Genomic DNA, 17591 nt, shown 5'->3' with positions numbered 1-17591 from the left:
TCTACAACATTGAAGTAGTTTAGAAGACAATGCTTTCTAAACTACTTTAAGTATGAAAGTAAAGATGGGTTAAGTCTATTGTATTACCCAAGTGTCTGCTTGTCATTACTGCATGTGTAAGTTGAAAGCCGTGAGCAAAGAAAGGAAAACAACCTTATAACAACACAAATACTCCAATCAATGCACAACTCCAGACGACAGCAACCACCACCATCTTAAAGTTAATACTTTTAAATTCATCCTAAGACTGGATTTGGAAAAAATCCTCAAATTGACGCATCCACTATCGGGAAGAGATCCATAGACTCCCGCGATGTAAACATTAATATTATTCATCTCATAGCTTTTATCTCATGCCTACCCCTGCAGTATAGTGGTAAGCTCCAGATCGATTTTCAGGGTGGTCAAAATAATTTGAATATTTATTTAATATTACTCTGGATTGGTATATGATGGCAGGACTGATCACCATGCCTTCAAACAAGTTAACATTGATATTTACAATGCAGCGTCCTATACCCCATTGGGTGCGGATAAGGGTTAAAAGAAAAATACAGATTCAATGCGGGTAAGTAGAAGATGGAGTACCTGAGGGAGAGAGTTGTACACAGTTCCCTTATTTTTTTCAATGTTTATTTTACTAACCCTAGGCTATGGGACATTTGTAAAATTTATAACAGACATCCAATCAATCTTTTACATTTGTATTTTTTATAAGTTTTAAAAAAACATGTTATTTTTTACTTATTACTAAATGATTTAGGTAAAATGACTTTTTTTACTGTCATATATTTTACAATAGTCCTGTATTAAGGTACATTGAAACAAATCCCATGGTCAATGAAAACATCAACGTGTAGATTCTACAGTAAAAAAGAGATTCCCGAATTTGAAATAAAATTAATAAAAGTGGTTGACACTAGATTTCGCTCTCACACAATTAAATTTACAAATATCTGTGATTTAATTTAACAGTCAGCTCACATATTAGTATGTGTTTCTAAAGTTGACAGTAATGGTGTGACTGACATGACAAGTGGCAATGTGTTATTTTGAATGAGTAATGACATTATTCCTGCTTTAGAAACGTTTGCCGGCACACCCAGTGAGAAAACTACTCCGCACGATTCACGCAGCGGCACAGAAAATGCCCAAAAGGAGTGATAAATTTAAAAAGCACCAGTACACACATCCATAACAATGTGACAAGTAAATGCGGTTATCTCGGGCAATTCAAAAGTAAATGTTTGTTTAAAAATCAAATGAAAATATTTCAATGTCATTTAGCTGCGAGAGGACAAAATGAAGCGGAAGATTGAATGTGTTCGATAGATTTTATTATGTATTTAAAAAAATTCAGAAAGCAACTGTTTTAAAAGGAGTTTTTCAAAAAAGACAATCCAAAATGATTAATTTCAAAGTGAAAATTTGAAGCAAACCTATTTTGTAAGCTAACATTTTTAAAGTGAAATAAATGCACTGCCGGCAATTTCAGTCAATGGCCGCCTATGATAATCAAATACATATTTCAAATAAACATGACAAAATTTCATGTCATTTTTGACTAAGGTCTAAGAATGGACCAAAACAAACCAGACTGGCATTGTTTTGCTAAATTATTAAAATCATTCACTGGTCCGAGGATTTAATAACTGAGGACCCTGTTCAATATAGGTTCAGTAAAACTATATGTGGCTTTGATAATATTATGTATTTTATTAAAGCTAATCAATATACAAACACAATATATATATATATATATATATATATATATATATATATATATATATATATATATATATATATATATATATATATATATATATATGAATGTGATGCTGTAGATTACAATGGAATCATTGTGTATACAAGTATGGTTCTGCCATTTTTTTAAATGGATGATCAGTTTTATAGTGAGTAATCCTGCTACTTGTAGTATTTTTTACTTCTGGAAACACTTTTATTTGACAGGTATGGCAGTTAGCTTTGATTTTCAGTCTATGACATTTGTTCAAAGCAAAAGTAAGTACATACTTCTTTTACTCGGTTGAATATGGCAAATTTTATTACAAAATATTATTTGCGGGAATTTATATTCCAATACTTTATTGCAACAAAAAGTGCAGCAGAAACATATTGTTTGCTTGCAGATATAAAGTATGGTTCAGATGATTTTAAAATGCCAATATTGACAGAAAGGACAAAGAGCAAAAAAAAAGAAAACTACAAAAAAATTAAAGATGCGGAATGGAAAGCAGGTGAAGATTCATCCCAGACACAATTAGAATTTATTGCTACATTATGTGTAACTTAGCAGTGTATTTCACAACGTTAACAGAACATGAAAATGACAAGAACAAAAGAGACAAAAACAAGCACATGGAATTCCACACGCACTTAAGAAAAGAGGTACTGAATGACGAAAAACCATTTGCAAAATGAAATACTGCAGTTTTACAAAATCATAAAGTTATTATGTTGATAATTCACAAAGGAATAAGTTCATAATTCACAAAAATGAATGAAATAAGATATCATTGAACATACGCATAAAAAAATTACATTTTATATTAGCAACAAAAATAATATTAACAATATGTCTCAGTAAGGTGGATTTGTTTAAAGAAAAAGTGTTTATAAGCATTTGTTTATTTTTACTTTACAAAAGCTAAAATTTACATTTAATCGCTCCAATTTCAGGTTCTTTGTTTGTATCATAGCCAAGGACACAAATAAGACATTAGCAGTTCAAAAATATAATAAAACATTGAAAATGTAAAGTAACTATATTATAATATGATTTATTTTATTATTTTAAAATCATATTTAGAAGAAAAAAATCTTTTTAAATGACATCAAAAGTTAATTATTCATAACTGTTAAGTCAGGAATTTTTTATTTGAACTCATATCATGAACCATCAGATATATGTTTTACTGAAAAAATGAATCATAATGAAGTTGCTACAAAGCACATAACAAGGAGACAAAACATTTTTAATGCCATACATTATAATAAGATGAAATTGTATAGTTAAAAATGTCTTTTTTCAAAAGCCGCAATATGTGCTTTGTATAGAAGGTTAGCCACCTCTTAATAAAAAATATAATTGATGCTAAAAACGTCCTTGCAGTCTTCATAAAAGTTGATGATTTTTCATTACCTCTTGACAGAAGATAAGGGGTGATTGCCGTAGATTTACACTAAAATTTCATACGGCAATATTTGTCAGGGAATTTCATGAATTGGGGACACTGCCTCACTACCTCATTGTTTTTATCAGTGATCACACAGTTTGCGAGATATCACACAGCGAGGGCTACTTGGGCGGTTGAGAGGGACCCTGCGCCTCCGCCTCGGGCCCCGCCTCTTCCGCTCCCTCGTCGGCCCCCCCCTCACCGCCCTCGGGTACCCACAGCCCCGAATCCACGCAGCGCTTCATGTAGTACACGGCCTCGTCCTTGGGCATTTTGGCAATGGTCTCCTGAAGAAGGGGGATGTTCCGCTCGTTGAAGCACTTTTGCAGCTCCTGCCAAATCATAAAACCGGGCGTTTGTCATCCTTCCTACAAACAAGCCTTACCAACAAACTTCCCTATGCGTGCGTGCGTGTGTGTATGTAAATATAAATGGTTAAACACTACTTTTTTAAAGGCCTAAGCAGACCGTTATTGAAAATAGGTATCAAGTTGCGGTAAAGTAGATTTGAACCCAGAAACTCAAAAGTCCGCAACACTAACCACGGGACCATAACACTACTTTCTGCTACTTTTAGCATTGCTATTTTAAGATATATATACATAACATCTGTTAAAGGAAAATAGGAATAGCAGACCTCGGGCAGTTCCTCGAAGACCTCCCTGGGGTCGAGGCCGCCGGGGCCGAGGCGCTCGCGGCGCTCCTGCTCCTCCTGCTCCTTGAGCGCCTCGGCGATCTTCTCTCGCGCGCGCTTCTCTATCCGCAGCTTGAACTGCCGCAGCTCCTCTTCGAAGGAGTCCTTGTACACGGCCTCGGCCACCTGGATGCGCGAGAAGAAGGACGCCACGCACCCGCGCGGGTCCACGTCCAGCTGCTTGGACAGCTCCAGGATGTACTGCATGCAGATGGTCTGGTGCGCCACGTGCCCCATGAGCTCCGTCTTCTCCTCCATCTGCAGGTCGATACACCAGATCACCAGGTAGTTCGCGGTCTCCTCGCAAGCCAGGTGCGGGTGCTCTTGCAGGAAGCGTTTGGAGTCGTCGTATTTCCGGAGCATCCCGAACTGCTTGAGAATCTTCTCGTTATCCTTGATGAACTTGCGCATGTTTTCTTCGCGCTGTTGGTCGGTGAGTTCCTTGTCGGTGCGCGGCGCGGGGGTGTTGATGACGGTCTTGTTGAAGCCGGACTTGCTTATGGTGTCCACGTTCCAGGGCGCGCTACGCTCCTTCTTGTCCAGCTCGCACTCCTTCTGCCGGAGCTTGTCGCTCTCGCGCTCCAGCTCCTCCAGCGCCTTCTTGAGCTCGTCCATGCTGGCGCCGGGCTCGGCGACCGCGAGGCGCTCCCGGGCGTCCAGCAGCTTGCGGTGGTGCTCCTGCCGACTGCTCTCCAGCGCCTCCTTCTCGCGGCGCTGCTCTTCCATGCGCTCCACCCGCGCCTGGTGTCGCCACCGGAACAGGGAGCCCGTGTCGATGTTGGGGTGTGTTTCATCTTCGTCATCTGAAATCTGACAACATAGGTCACATTATACCGGGGGTGTTCGCAAAACTCCAAAAGTAGTCTATATAAATAAGGCCTCATGTTGATTCGGATAAATGAATGTAACCTTTAGAAACGAAGGGGTTCCCCGCCCCTGCCCTATACTCTACGCAACACTCACGCATGTATCCTTTAAAAAAAACATGTCTTATTTTAATTTCTTAATTGTCGCAACTTACTTTTATTCGCTCCACATGCCCATACCACCTTAAAGAACTCTTCTTAATCTTTTCAGTCAATGCTTGTTCAGCCTTACATTTCTTTCTTATACCTTCGTTTTTAATTTTGTCATACAATGATTTTTCCACACATTCGTCTTAGGGAGCACATTTCTATAGCTTTAACTCTGCTTTCATCCTTCCAGCTGTCTATATTACCACAAATGAGTTTTATAAGAAAATAAATATGTGCATTAATAAAACACCTTACATTACAAATTTAAGTCCTGAATCTGCTTTTTGTAGCAAATGCAAACTGTCTTCTTTTTTAAATGTTTTTGAACAATCTTAATCTGGATCATATTAACAAGGACCCGAAGTTCCAGAACCCACTGTTTACCGTGAAATGTGCACTAATTTAAAAAAATATTTTGTTATTAATTATTGCTATTTACTTCAGCCAAATTTCCTAACGATTGTGTATTCTTATCAGAATACTGACTAATGACGAATTTCTCCGGATGCCGAATTGTAAAGTTAGGATACAAATCACAGCAGTGTCAATATATGGAAGAGTTTACAAATATAAAAGATTTTTGCTGAATTTCAACGGCCCAAGATAGATAATCAGATTATAATAAACACATCACAACCAAATCTGAGTTATGTTTGAAGTTCCGACAAATATAACGGCCCGAAGGCTAGGCGTATTTAAGTGAAATGAGTGTCTACTGGCAGAGTAACTTACCTCGATATTTTTCCATTTACTGTAATCGACCATCTTTATTAATTTGTTTGTAACTTTTAGAAATTATTATTCAAAAGACAAGTCCTATTGTCAATCCGATATTTCGCGCATTCCAGAATATTCACGAAATCTCATGCCGAATTCATACTTCACTTTTTGATGTTTGATGTTACCAACTTCCCAACTTTTATTCCACATTCTGGCAATACTTATAAATAAAGATAGGTACTAAAAATATTATAAACGGGGTTAGTTGTTAACTACTTCGAACAATTAAATTGTCAAAAATCTTATTTTTTCTACAAATTGCTAATAATTCAACATAAGCTTGAGCATTCTAGAAGGGTAAAAAAAACATAAAATAGAAAAAGAAGAAGAATTACAAATAGCTTTATTTTTGTAATTTTATTTTAAGAACTTTTCAAACTTTTTTTTAAAGCTACAGCTGTGATTTTTTTAAACCTACCGTGGTTAGGTATGCCTCACAGAGTACATATAATTTAAAAAAATGTTTTTCTTAATATTTAAAAGTATTTATAGTTTTTAAAAGAAAAAAGATCACTTCCCACTCTCTAGTACAGAGGTGTCAAACTTAAAAGGCGCCAAGGGCCATATAAGTTATTTTATTATAAGGCGGGCCACATCAAAAACTCAAAAACCTAATTGTCATTTTTATCTAACGTTAATTGAATAATTTATTATCAAAGACAGTGACATAATGTACAGTAGATCCAACTTAATGATTTTGTAAAAGAATATCACAGGAGTTGGAATAATCGGCTGGTATGCATGAGGAGATGCATAAATGTGGAAAATGTGAAGATTCTTTACAAAGGCAGATTTGTGTGACGTTCTATTCTCTCTACCTACCCTTGCGGGAAGCGGCATGATGGTTAGTTGGTCAATTATAAACAAGAATTCAGGTAGAAAATGGGAATACGCAGAATTTTTACAATGCTTTTTTAATAAAAAGTGGAAGTTACTGAGAATAAATAACTTTCCTTCACCCTTGAATGTGTTCAATAATTGTTCACTTCAGTATAACGGTACTTAATCGTACTATAAATAATTCGATTATGACTTCTATTCCTACTATTTAATAGTACGCTACAGATGATTGATTGACTTTTAATTGTTGGTTATGATTCTGAAATAAGGGACTCGTCTAAATATTACCTTCTTGCGAATCTCGTTTTGACTACCCTATTTTACCATGGAACCTCGGAGGCTTGTACATTTCACCTCGAGGTTTGGAATAAAGATAAAATAAATAAACTAATGAAGATAATGGACCTTTCTCTCATTTATGGGACGTATCCCTTTATGTATCTGCTTTATAGAGCTGTAATAGTCGTAGTATGGATTCATTTCTGTGACGTCATTCGTTACCAACATACGAAAACAACGTTTTTACGAAGGCTAATTTTGCAAAAGAAAGTGATGAATGAAAATATTGATTATATCGGCTGTTATAAACACAAAATGTGTCTTACACGATACTTTATAGGTTGAGTATGTTAAATTAGACATTCCTCCCGAGTGATCGTACCCTATTATGGAATATAATTAAACCTTTGACGCAAACTCACAAAATGCATATTTTATAGTATTATTGTTAAAATTGTCTCTTTTTGGTCCCGGGTAGTATTTGGGTTAGCATTCAAATTTAAGGGTTAAATCCCTACTCCGCATTCCTCGGTTCCGTTTTTCAAATTCGAGGCGATTCAGTTTTTCTAAAGAAAATAAAAAAGGTACGCCACTGGTAACACAAATAATTCAAGTAGAAAAACCTGGCTTCAGGTTACACAAATACGAAAATCATCAATAATTTCTACTGCTTACAATGTGTGTTCTTTGTATAGAAAATTTACACCGAGGCTCATATTCCTTATAGTTGGTATTCGATCGTCGTTCTCCGCAACCCATGAAATTATTTTGAATATGTTGGGAAAGTCGAGCCCGAATGAGAAGGAGCATCCTCGAGCGATATTTCTGGATGTCCGGCCGGCCATGGAGGGCCCCCAGCGGGACGTCGTGTACGGGAACATCAAGCCGGTGCTGCTGCTGCTGCGGGCGCTCGGCGCGCTGCCCTACTCGCGGCCGCGGCCGGGCCGCGCGTCCTTCCAGCCACTGGCGCCGCCCGCGCTCTACTCGCTGCTGCTGTGCGCCGCGCTGCTGGTCTACGTGGGCTACGTCTCGCTGCACGGCGTGAGGATCGTCCGCTCCGCCGAGGGCCGCTTCGAGGAGGCCGTCATCGCCTACCTCTTCACCGTCTACCTCTTCCCGGTGCTCATGTTACCCATCTTGTGGTACGAGACGGGGAAAGTGGCGCAAGTGCTCAACGGGTGGACGGAATTTGAGGTGCGAGTAAATATTTCTTTCTCAAACAACGGCAATATGTATAAAAGAGCTATAATTGTATAATGGATACGGTTAGATACGAAAAAGATTGCGTCATTCGGCCACATCATCTATAACTGCATGACTCATGATTGAAAAACAACTCACAAATATTGTAAGATGTGCCAGCGAAACCCAATCGGGACACACTTTAAATTGTTAATATGTATGATAAAGTAAATAATATTTTTACGAATGATATTTTGGTAAAAGTTTATATTATAATTAATAAATGTTATTCTTTCTTTGTAAATTTATTTAAAAGACCGCCATTTTTAAGCATAACTTTAACTTTATTTTTATTTTTTAAGCCTTACAGCAAAAACTCGCAACAAACAGAAAAACAAAAAATCAATATTTTATATCCGATGTTTATAAAATTTTGTATGTGTGTTAAAAGCATCATTTGGCTACTTTTTCTTTCTGTGCCCGATAGAAATCGGACAATTTTTTCTCCATACATCCGTGGCGCCTACTGTACATGTATCTTTAATTCGTAGGTCCACTACAGCCGTGTTTCCGGTCGCGCTTTACCCCTTGAGTTGCAGAGAAAGGCGCTCACCATCGCCATACTGATCCCAACACTATCCACCACTTCTGTGTTTATCACGCATGCCACCATGGTACATTTTCGTCTCCTACAGGTAACATTATTTTAATGTATGTATTTGAACTACCAAATACTCGGTCATTAAATGATTAATATTTTTTTTTTATATTTCAGGTCTTGCCTTATATCTTCTTGGAGATATTGACTTATCTTTTGGGAGGATATTGGTATTTACTTTGCGAGGTTTTGAGTTCTTCCGCCACGCTACTTGCCAACGATTTTCAGCAGGTCTGATTTCTGTTTATTCTAATTTTTTATTTGTTGTTTTTTGTGCATCAGCAAGCTATTGAACGGGTTAGAACTAATGAACGAGATTCCAATATTTGAATCCGGTCAGTCAATTTATATACATGAACCAGTCATTGTATATGAAACAGTCATTAAGGTGACCGATGACCGACGTCTATTCTCCAATATATGTATACATATATGTTTTTCGAGGTAAAATTTAAAAAAAAATGTATCACGAACATTGTACCTATTTATATATAGTACAGGAATCAGGACCGCTACAAAATCTGGATCCATGGATGAAAATTTTGCAACAACGGAGATATTAGGAGATATTAGAAAAAGAGATGTATACTCGCAGTATAAGTCTATGCAGATTCAACTATGGCGCTAGGCTTTCTCCATAAGAAAGTAAAGTATTTCTGTTTATTTCTTAACAGGCCCTGAAGCACGTCGGCCCAGCGACCATGGTAGCCGAGTACCGCGCGCTGTGGCTGCGGCTGAGTCGCCTCGCCCGAGACACGGGGGTGGCCAACACCTACACCTTCACCTTCGTGTCCCTTTACCTCTTCCTCATCATCACCCTCTCCATATACGGACTCATGTCCCAGATATCCGACGGGTTCGGCGTGAAGGACATCGGTCTGGCTGTGACCGCTTGCTCCAGTATATGCTTGCTGTTCTTCATCTGCGACGAGGCGCACTACGCTTCTCATAATGTGAGTCCATCGGCCACTCTGGTTAAATAATTTAAAGAGTCATAGAACTACATCTTTCCCTGCGTTGAACAGGAAGAAACACCAGGAGCAGAGGTGCATCGAAAACACATCACCCTTTGATGCTCATAATAATAATATGTTGAGTGTGTATAAGTGTGTGTATAAGTAGGTATTTGTTTTACTTTTCAGCTATTTATAACAAGATTTTATTAAAATCTCAACAATGATGAAGAAGTTCATTATATAGTGCGTATAGGATGTTATTATTATGTATCACTTCCAGGTCCGGACCAATTTCCAAAAGAAGTTACTCATGGTAGAATTATCTTGGATGAACTCTGACGCCCAAACTGAGGTTACCATGTTCCTGCGCGCCACAGAGATGAACCCTTCCGCCATCAGTCTTGGAGGTTTCTTCGACGTCAACCGGAACCTCTTCAAGTCGGTTAGTTGTCTTAATGATTGTGGCAATCCTTCGCTAATCGCGGTTTCGATTTTCAGCGTCGTATAAATAATTTTTTTTTTTTAAAAGTGTGTTCAAAACAAAGCTTAATGGTTTGATTATAATTTTATTTAATAACTCTCACGAAAAAAAAAACAGGGATGACTGTTTTTGAGCAAATTTGATTCCACAAAACCTTACTGTTGACTTTCCTCAGTTGCTGGCCACGATGGTGACGTACCTGGTGGTGCTGCTGCAGTTCCAGATCAGCATTCCGGAAGACTCCGGCGGTAGCAGAAACTCCTCGCTAGCTGCAGATGCCAAGACGGAAGAATAGACTCTATATTAACAATGTAGACTTGGATTCGATGGAAAAACAGCTATTAATAATTCTACCCTCATTAGCAAAGTCACCGCGTATTATATTTTACAGGTATATTCAAGTCAATCGCGGTTAGTTGTGTACAAAGTATAACCCGGCTCTAAGTAGCAATCATTATTTTCGTGAAACTATCTCCATCGACCATCTTCTTGTGTTTTCCGTCGAACAATATTTTCTTAAGAGTGGTTTGACACTAAATTTGGCGAGGGTGCCTTTGCTATTGATGGACCGATGAAGTGGAATGCTCTTCCACCAGTAGTTATAAATAGTGAGAGTGAGATGATCTTTATAAAAAAACTAAAAACGCATTTCCACTATCTTCTTTTTCCCAATTCATCACGTTGAAAAGCGCCCTTGAGGTAGTATTTTATGAAAATGGCGCCATGTAAACTATTCAAATTTATTGTTATTGAATAGATTTCTCCTCCTGACTGAAAGTGAGACTTCTTTCGGATTTATTTTCATCTATTAGACTCCTTAATTAAGGCAACATGTATGTTCAAAAATGAGAGGAATAGTGTGTTCAGCGACCACTTAAGTCAGCCAATGCCAAGTCGTAAGTTCTGTGAACGCTCAACGTCCATATTGACTTCGTATAAAAATGATTCGTCTCTATTAAGACAATTAAAGAACCATTCATGGCCCTCAGGAGTAAAATCCAGTGTTTGAGTTCAATCAAATTAATTTGAAAAATATATATGGATAGTCTTTTTTTACCTCTTTCTACAGATTCTTTAACTTAACGTAAAATTTTATTTAAATTTTACTGGTATAAAATTAGAATAAAGCTTTACTACCTCCATTATAGCAGGTATTGTCACAACGTACACGTCACGTATTGTCATAATAGGAACGCTTGCGAATTCATTTAGTAGGTAGTATTTTCTTTTGTTCATTTTGGAATATATTGTACAATATCCATCCTTATTATTTAGCTAACGTTTTTTGCGCGAAAAAAAAAATTCGCGCCAAAAAAAATTTCAATTTCTTATTACTCCAACATTCTCTTTCCTTCGAGCGAAGCGAGAAGTCTGTATCGCGCGGAATCCTCTCCTCTTTCACATTCTATACTTATTTTTCCGTTTAATTTACTTTTTCATTCATCTTTTTCATTTTTAATTTCATCTCCATACTTGCGTGGTTGTTCACGACCACGTGATCGGGGCGGCCATTTCAAACGTCAAATTGACTTTAGTTTCAATTTTTCGCCAGCGACTCGAACATTAGCTAAATGCTAAAATATCGCGACGAAAATCGAAAAAGTGAGGTGTACAAACGATTCTAAATTGATTTTTGCATATTCTATTCAATTTTGACAAGGTTTCATTCAGTTTTCAATTTACAGCGCGCGTTCAAAGTCGCCGAATACGGTTTTTCATAGTAATCATTTTTTAACATTTCCATGCTAAAAACGCCTTTCGCCTACATGTTTTTACATAAACTTCATCTTTACAAGGATGCTCAACTTTAAGCGGTGAAATTTCATGTCGAAAATAGTTTTTTCGGGTACAATTTGCGAGATGAAAAATCTCCATACTAAAAATTGTCCGTTTTTCATAGACAAAATTGACCGGTTTTTTTCTCTGCCCGCCACGAGATTTTATTTTTAATATGTTCAAATTCATGGCCGCCATCGATTCATGTAAAATTATCCTTTTCTGAGCAATTTTAGTGCACAAATTTGCAATTTTCATTTCTGCATACATTTTGTATGGGAGAATTCGAGAGAAAATTCAGGGCCCTGTGGGAGCAGTATGCCTTACTTCGGTAGGGGCGACCCGTTAACCAGAGAGAGACGGCAATACGGGTATGAGGTACCGCTTGAAGCGAGACAATCCAAGCGGGGCTTCAGCGAGTGCGAGAAGGCAACATGTCCAATGCATAAGTAAGAGAGAGATGTCTGTATCGGGTATAGTTCCCGCTTTAAGCAAGAGAATGGAATCGATTGTTTTGGTTTTCGTGGAACGTTTTGAAAATTATATTTCAACATTTTCCTTTTGAGGGGACCTACCTTTGGAAATAAACGGGGTTAGTTATTAAATATATTAATCGGTACATTTTTGTACATCTATTCGTTTTTAAGTAACGAATATCTCTGCATAATCATGTACTCCTGGTATATCAAAGCAATTTCATGCTTCAAACGAGGTTGTTCTGAACGTTTTAGCCGGCTTATCGCTACGACACTTTTCCGTAGGGGTAGGCAGAGAGATGATCTCTATTTTTTTCAAACATTTTTCGCCTCTTCCACATTCATACATCTCTAAATCTATACAAACCCACCGATTATTTCCAATTCCAACCCAGCCGCCTTCGAGTATTTGACATACCTGATCATGCCAAGTTCTCCTCGGTCTTCCTCTGCTTCTTTTTCCAACTACATTCACCTTTAATTTTTGTTCTACCCTTCTTTCTTACGTGTTGAACCATCTCAACTGACTTTTCATATTATTTTATCTACGAGTACCTACCGTAAGTACCTACTTTTGGATGATTTAAGCATTTGCCGATTGATGGTACCACAGTGCTACAGAGTGGAAAAATATAAAGTGTGGATAGATTAATAATAATTCGACAATTCACTGTTCAAGGTGCCTACCTACATTATAAAACGAAATTAGGTACTTCATATCTCGGTAACTACTCTTCGATAGTCTTGGAGCGCAATTTATTTTCTTTTCAAATGAGTACGTGCATAGGTATGCCGAGTTTTCCGTATACAAGGCGACCAAACTTACTTCTTTCAAACACCACCTGCGTTTTCATGTACTCCTGGTAGATTTTTACCAAAATCATTTATCAAACTAGGTTAATTAGGATGTTACAGCTAACCTATCATGACGCTTCTCCGCAGGGGTGGGCAGAGAGGATAGAACGCCACAACACTCTGTTTTTGCAAACAATCTTCGCCTTTTCCACATTCATTGGGCAAATATATTCGAGTATTAGTTAGAATGGGAAAATTTCGAACATTTTCCGATAGATGGCAGTATCAGTACCGTTTTGCATATTTATTGATAATTTACTTCCTCTGTATTTTTCATAATAAATTTTATATAAATTAGAGTTTTTATTCATTTTTTAGTTCCAAATACCTTCTGTATCTTTCTGCAATCCTGGTAGAATTATATCGATAACATTCAACAAACTAGGTTGATTTGGATGTTGTAGCTGACTTAACATCATGACGCTTCTCCGCAGGGGTGGGCAGAGAGAATAGAACGCCAAACAACTATATTTTTGGCAAACAATTTCGCCTCTTCCACATTTATAAGTCTATATCCATACAAACCCGCCGATCATTTCGAATTCTAACCAAGTAGTTAATATGGGAATGTTTCTAATATTTTCGATAGATGGCGGTATGAGTACCGATTTGCACATTTCATTGATATTTGAAATTTGAAAAACTATACAAAAAATTATCAAGTGGGAAAATTATAATATGGGAAAGTTTCAAATATTTTCGATAGATGGCGGTAGGAGTACCGTTTTGCACATTTAATTGTAATTTGAATATTTCCCAAAATACTATGTGGAGATACACAAGCGACGATTTTCGAAAATAATGCTTACTTTAGGTTGATTTTTTACATACTTAATAGACGTTGCACCGAATAAAATATAAATATATACATACCTGAACAGACTTAGTTCTAATTTTTTTTAACATACTTAACAAATTTGAAAATGAATTTTGAAAAAAAACATTATTTTATATTTCAAATGAATACTTTTCGGCATAACATAAAAGATATTTTTAATTATTAAAAGGCTATTATAAAAAAAACCATAGTACCTGCTTAAATCAAACATAGGTCAGGTTGAGTAAGTTAAGGATGGGTTAGGTTAGGAAAGGTAAGGTTAATTTTGAAAACTTAGTAAAGTCATGTGAGGATATATTTGTGGACTCAGGTACCTACTTAGAATTAGTAATGTGAATCAACGCCATGTTAGGTAAAGTTTTGTAAGTCTAAGTTGAGTTAAGGTATTTTAGGTTAAAAAGTCGTACCGGAAAAAAACAAAAAGAACACAAAAGAAAGAGTAACTTAGGTTAAAAAGTCGTACCAAAAAAATGTAAAGAAACATAGAAAAGAGGCGAAGTATTAATGAACTCTTTCAAAGGTATCCTCTCTTACAGTCTCTTTTAGACTTGGTACCTTCTTAGAATTAGTTATGTGAAGGTACGATAAGTAAGATAAAGTCAAGCGAGTCCAAGTTGAGTAAAGGTAGCTAAGTTTAAAAAGTCGTACCAAAAAAAAAAAAAAAAGAAAGAAAAAAAAAAGTTGTTTTTTAATAAAGTCAAGCGAGTCCAAGTTGAGTAAAGGTAACTAAAGTTAAAAAGTCGTACCAAAAAAAATGTAAAGAAACGTAGAAAAGAGGCGAAGTTTTAATGAACTCTTTTAAAGGTATCCTCTCTTAAAGTCTCTTTTAGACTTGGTACCTTCTTAGAATTAGTTATGTGAAGGTACGATAAGTAAGATAAAGTCAAGCGAGTCCAAGTTGAGTAAAGGTAGCTATGTTTAAAAAGTCGTAAAAAAAAAAAAAAAAAAGAAAGAAAAAAAAAGTTGTTTTTTAATAAACTCTTTTAGAGGTGAGGTGTCTTAAAGTCTCTTTAAGAGTTTAGAGGGTGCTCGTCCATCCTTATTATTTAGCTAACGTTTTTTGCGCGAAAAAAAAAATTCGCGCCAAAAAAAATTTCAATATGTCATTACTCTAACATGGTCGGTGCCTCGAGCGAAGCGAGAGGTCTGTATCGAGCGGAATCCTCTCCTCTTTCACATTCTATACTTATTTTTCCGTTTAATTTACTTTTTCATTCATCTTTTTCATTTTTAATTTCATCTCCATACATGCGTGGTTGTACACGACCACGTGATCGGGGCGGCCATTTTAAATGTCAAATTGACTTTAGTTTCAATTTTTCGCCAGCGACTCGAACATTAGCTAAATGCTAAAATATCGCGACGAAAATCGAAAAAGTGAGGTGTACAAACGATTCTAAATTGATTTTTGCATATTCTATTCAATTTTGACAAGGTCTCATTCAGTTTTCAATTTACAGCGCGCGTTCAAAGTCGCCGAATACGGTTTTTCATAGTAATCATTTTTTAACATTTCGAATCGAATAAAGGCTTTCGCCTCAATGTTTTTACATAAACTTCATCTTTACAAGGATGCTCAACTTTAAGCGGTGAAATTTCATGTCGAAAATAGTTTTTTCGGGTACAATTTGCGAGATGAAAAATCTCCATACTAAAAATTGTCCGTTTTTGATAGACAAAATTGACCGGTTTTTTTCTCTGCCCGCCACGAGATTTCACCATAAACGTCTTTAGATTCATGACCTTTATCGATTCATGCAAAATTATCCAGTTCTGAGCAATTTTAGTGCACAAATTTGCAATTTTCATTTCTCCATACATTTTGTATGGGAGAATTCGAGAGAAAATTCAGGGCCCTGTGGGAGCAGTATGCCTTACTTCGGTAGGGGCGACCCGTTAGCCAGAGAGAGACGGCAATACGGGTATGAGGTACCGCTTGAAGCGAGACAATCCAAGCGGGGCTTCAGCGAGTGCGAGAAGGCAACATGTCCAATGCATAAGCAAGAGAGAGATGTCTGTATCGGGTATAGTTCCCGCTTTAAGCAAGAGAATGGAATCGATTGTTTTGGTTTTCATGGAACGTTTTGAAAATTATATTACAACATTTTCCTTTAGAGGGGACCTACCTTTGGAAATAAACGGGGTCAGTTATTAAATATAATAATCGATACATTTCATTCACGATTTTGATACATTTTTCTACATCTAGGTACCTGCTACACGTTTTTTAGTACCAAATATCTCTGCATAGTCATGAACTCCTGGTAATTTATATGAACTTCATGCTTCAAACGAGGTTGTTCTGAACGTTTTAGCCGGCTCATCACCATGACACTTTTCCGTAGGGGTAGGCAGAGAGATGATCTCTATTTTTTCAAACATTTTTCGCCTCTTCCACATTCATACATCTCTAAATCTATACAAAACCACCGATTATTTCCAATTCCAACCCAGCCGCCTTCGAGTATTTGACATACCTGATCATGCCAAGTTCTCCTCGGTCTTCCTCTGCTTCTTTTTCAAACTACATTCGCCTTTAATTTTTGTTCTACCCTTCTTTCTTACGAGTTGAACCATCTCAACTGACTTTTCATATTATTTTATCTATGTACCTACCGTAAGTACCTACTTTTGGATGATTCAAGCATTTGCCGTTTGATTGTGCTACTAATAATAATTCGCCAATTTTTTTCATTTTCAAGTACACGAGTACCGAATTTACTATGCCAAGTATTCCATATAAGACCTCTTTCGTCTTCATTCGCTCCTGGTACGTCGTACTTAAATTATACATAAAAAAAGGTTGTTCTGAACGTTTTAGCCGACTTATCATGACGCTTCTCCGCAGGGGTGGGCAGAGAGGATAGAACGCCAAACCGCTATATTTTTGGCAAACATTCTTCGCCTCTTTCACATTCATGCATATATACAAACCCGCCGATTTTTTCGAATTTTAACCCGGTCTTCAAATACTTGACATGGGAAAGTTTCAAATATTTTCGATAGATGGCGGTATGAGTACCGATTAGCTCATTTCATTGATATTTGAAAAACTATACAAAAAATTATTAAGTGGGAGAATTATAAAATGAGATGATCTCTATTTTTTCAAACATTTTTCGCCTCTTCCACATTCATACATCTCTAAATCTATAAAAACCCACCGATTATTTCCAATTCCAACCCAGCCACCTTCGAGTATTTGACATACCTGATCATGCCAAGTTCTCCTCGGTCTTCCTCTGCTTCTTTTTCCAACTACATTCGCCTTTAATTTTTGTTCTACCCTTCTTTCTTACGTGTTGAACCATCTCAACTGACCTTTCATATTATTTTATCTACGAGTACCTCCCGTAAGTACCTACTTTTGGATGATTTAAGCATTTGCCGATTAATGGTACCACAGTGCTACAGAGTGGAAAAATATAAAGTGTGGATAGATTAATAATAATTCGACAATTCACTGTTCAAGGTGCCTACCTACATTATAAAACGAAATTAGGTACTTCATATCTCGGTAACTACTCTTATATAGTCTTCCAAGCGCTCCAGCGCAATTTATT

The 17591-nt window shown here is 36.9% G+C and overlaps 2 protein-coding genes across 2 annotated transcripts; one reads left to right on the top strand and one right to left on the bottom strand.

Annotated features, from left to right (window-relative positions):
• Positions 1-2633: 2633 nt before the first annotated feature.
• Cdc37 (cell division cycle protein 37) lies at positions 2634-5806 on the bottom strand. The gene is made up of 3 exons (XM_088273924.1): positions 5640-5806; positions 3835-4701; positions 2634-3529 (listed from the first exon to the last, which is right to left on the bottom strand). The coding sequence occupies exons 1-3, from the start codon at positions 5670-5672 to the stop codon at positions 3320-3322; spliced, it is 1110 nt and encodes a 369-aa protein (XP_088130050.1). The 5' UTR covers positions 5673-5806; the 3' UTR covers positions 2634-3319.
• A 974-nt stretch (positions 5807-6780) lies between these two features.
• Positions 6781-10731, top strand: Gr63a (Gustatory receptor 63a). The gene is made up of 6 exons (XM_088273922.1): positions 6781-8000; positions 8540-8683; positions 8764-8877; positions 9321-9599; positions 9883-10044; positions 10259-10731. Exons 1-6 carry the CDS (start codon positions 7581-7583, stop codon positions 10376-10378), a joined length of 1239 nt encoding a protein of 412 aa, XP_088130048.1. The 5' UTR covers positions 6781-7580; the 3' UTR covers positions 10379-10731.
• The last annotated feature ends 6860 nt before the right edge of the window (positions 10732-17591 follow it).

This window comes from Brachycentrus maculatus, unplaced genomic scaffold, assembly GCF_059751285.1.
Source record: "Brachycentrus maculatus isolate JH-2025_06_01 unplaced genomic scaffold, ASM5975128v1 h1tg000620l, whole genome shotgun sequence".
Lineage (NCBI taxonomy): Eukaryota > Metazoa > Arthropoda > Insecta > Trichoptera > Brachycentridae > Brachycentrus > Brachycentrus maculatus.
This window is presented reverse-complemented; position numbering and strand designations above follow the sequence as displayed.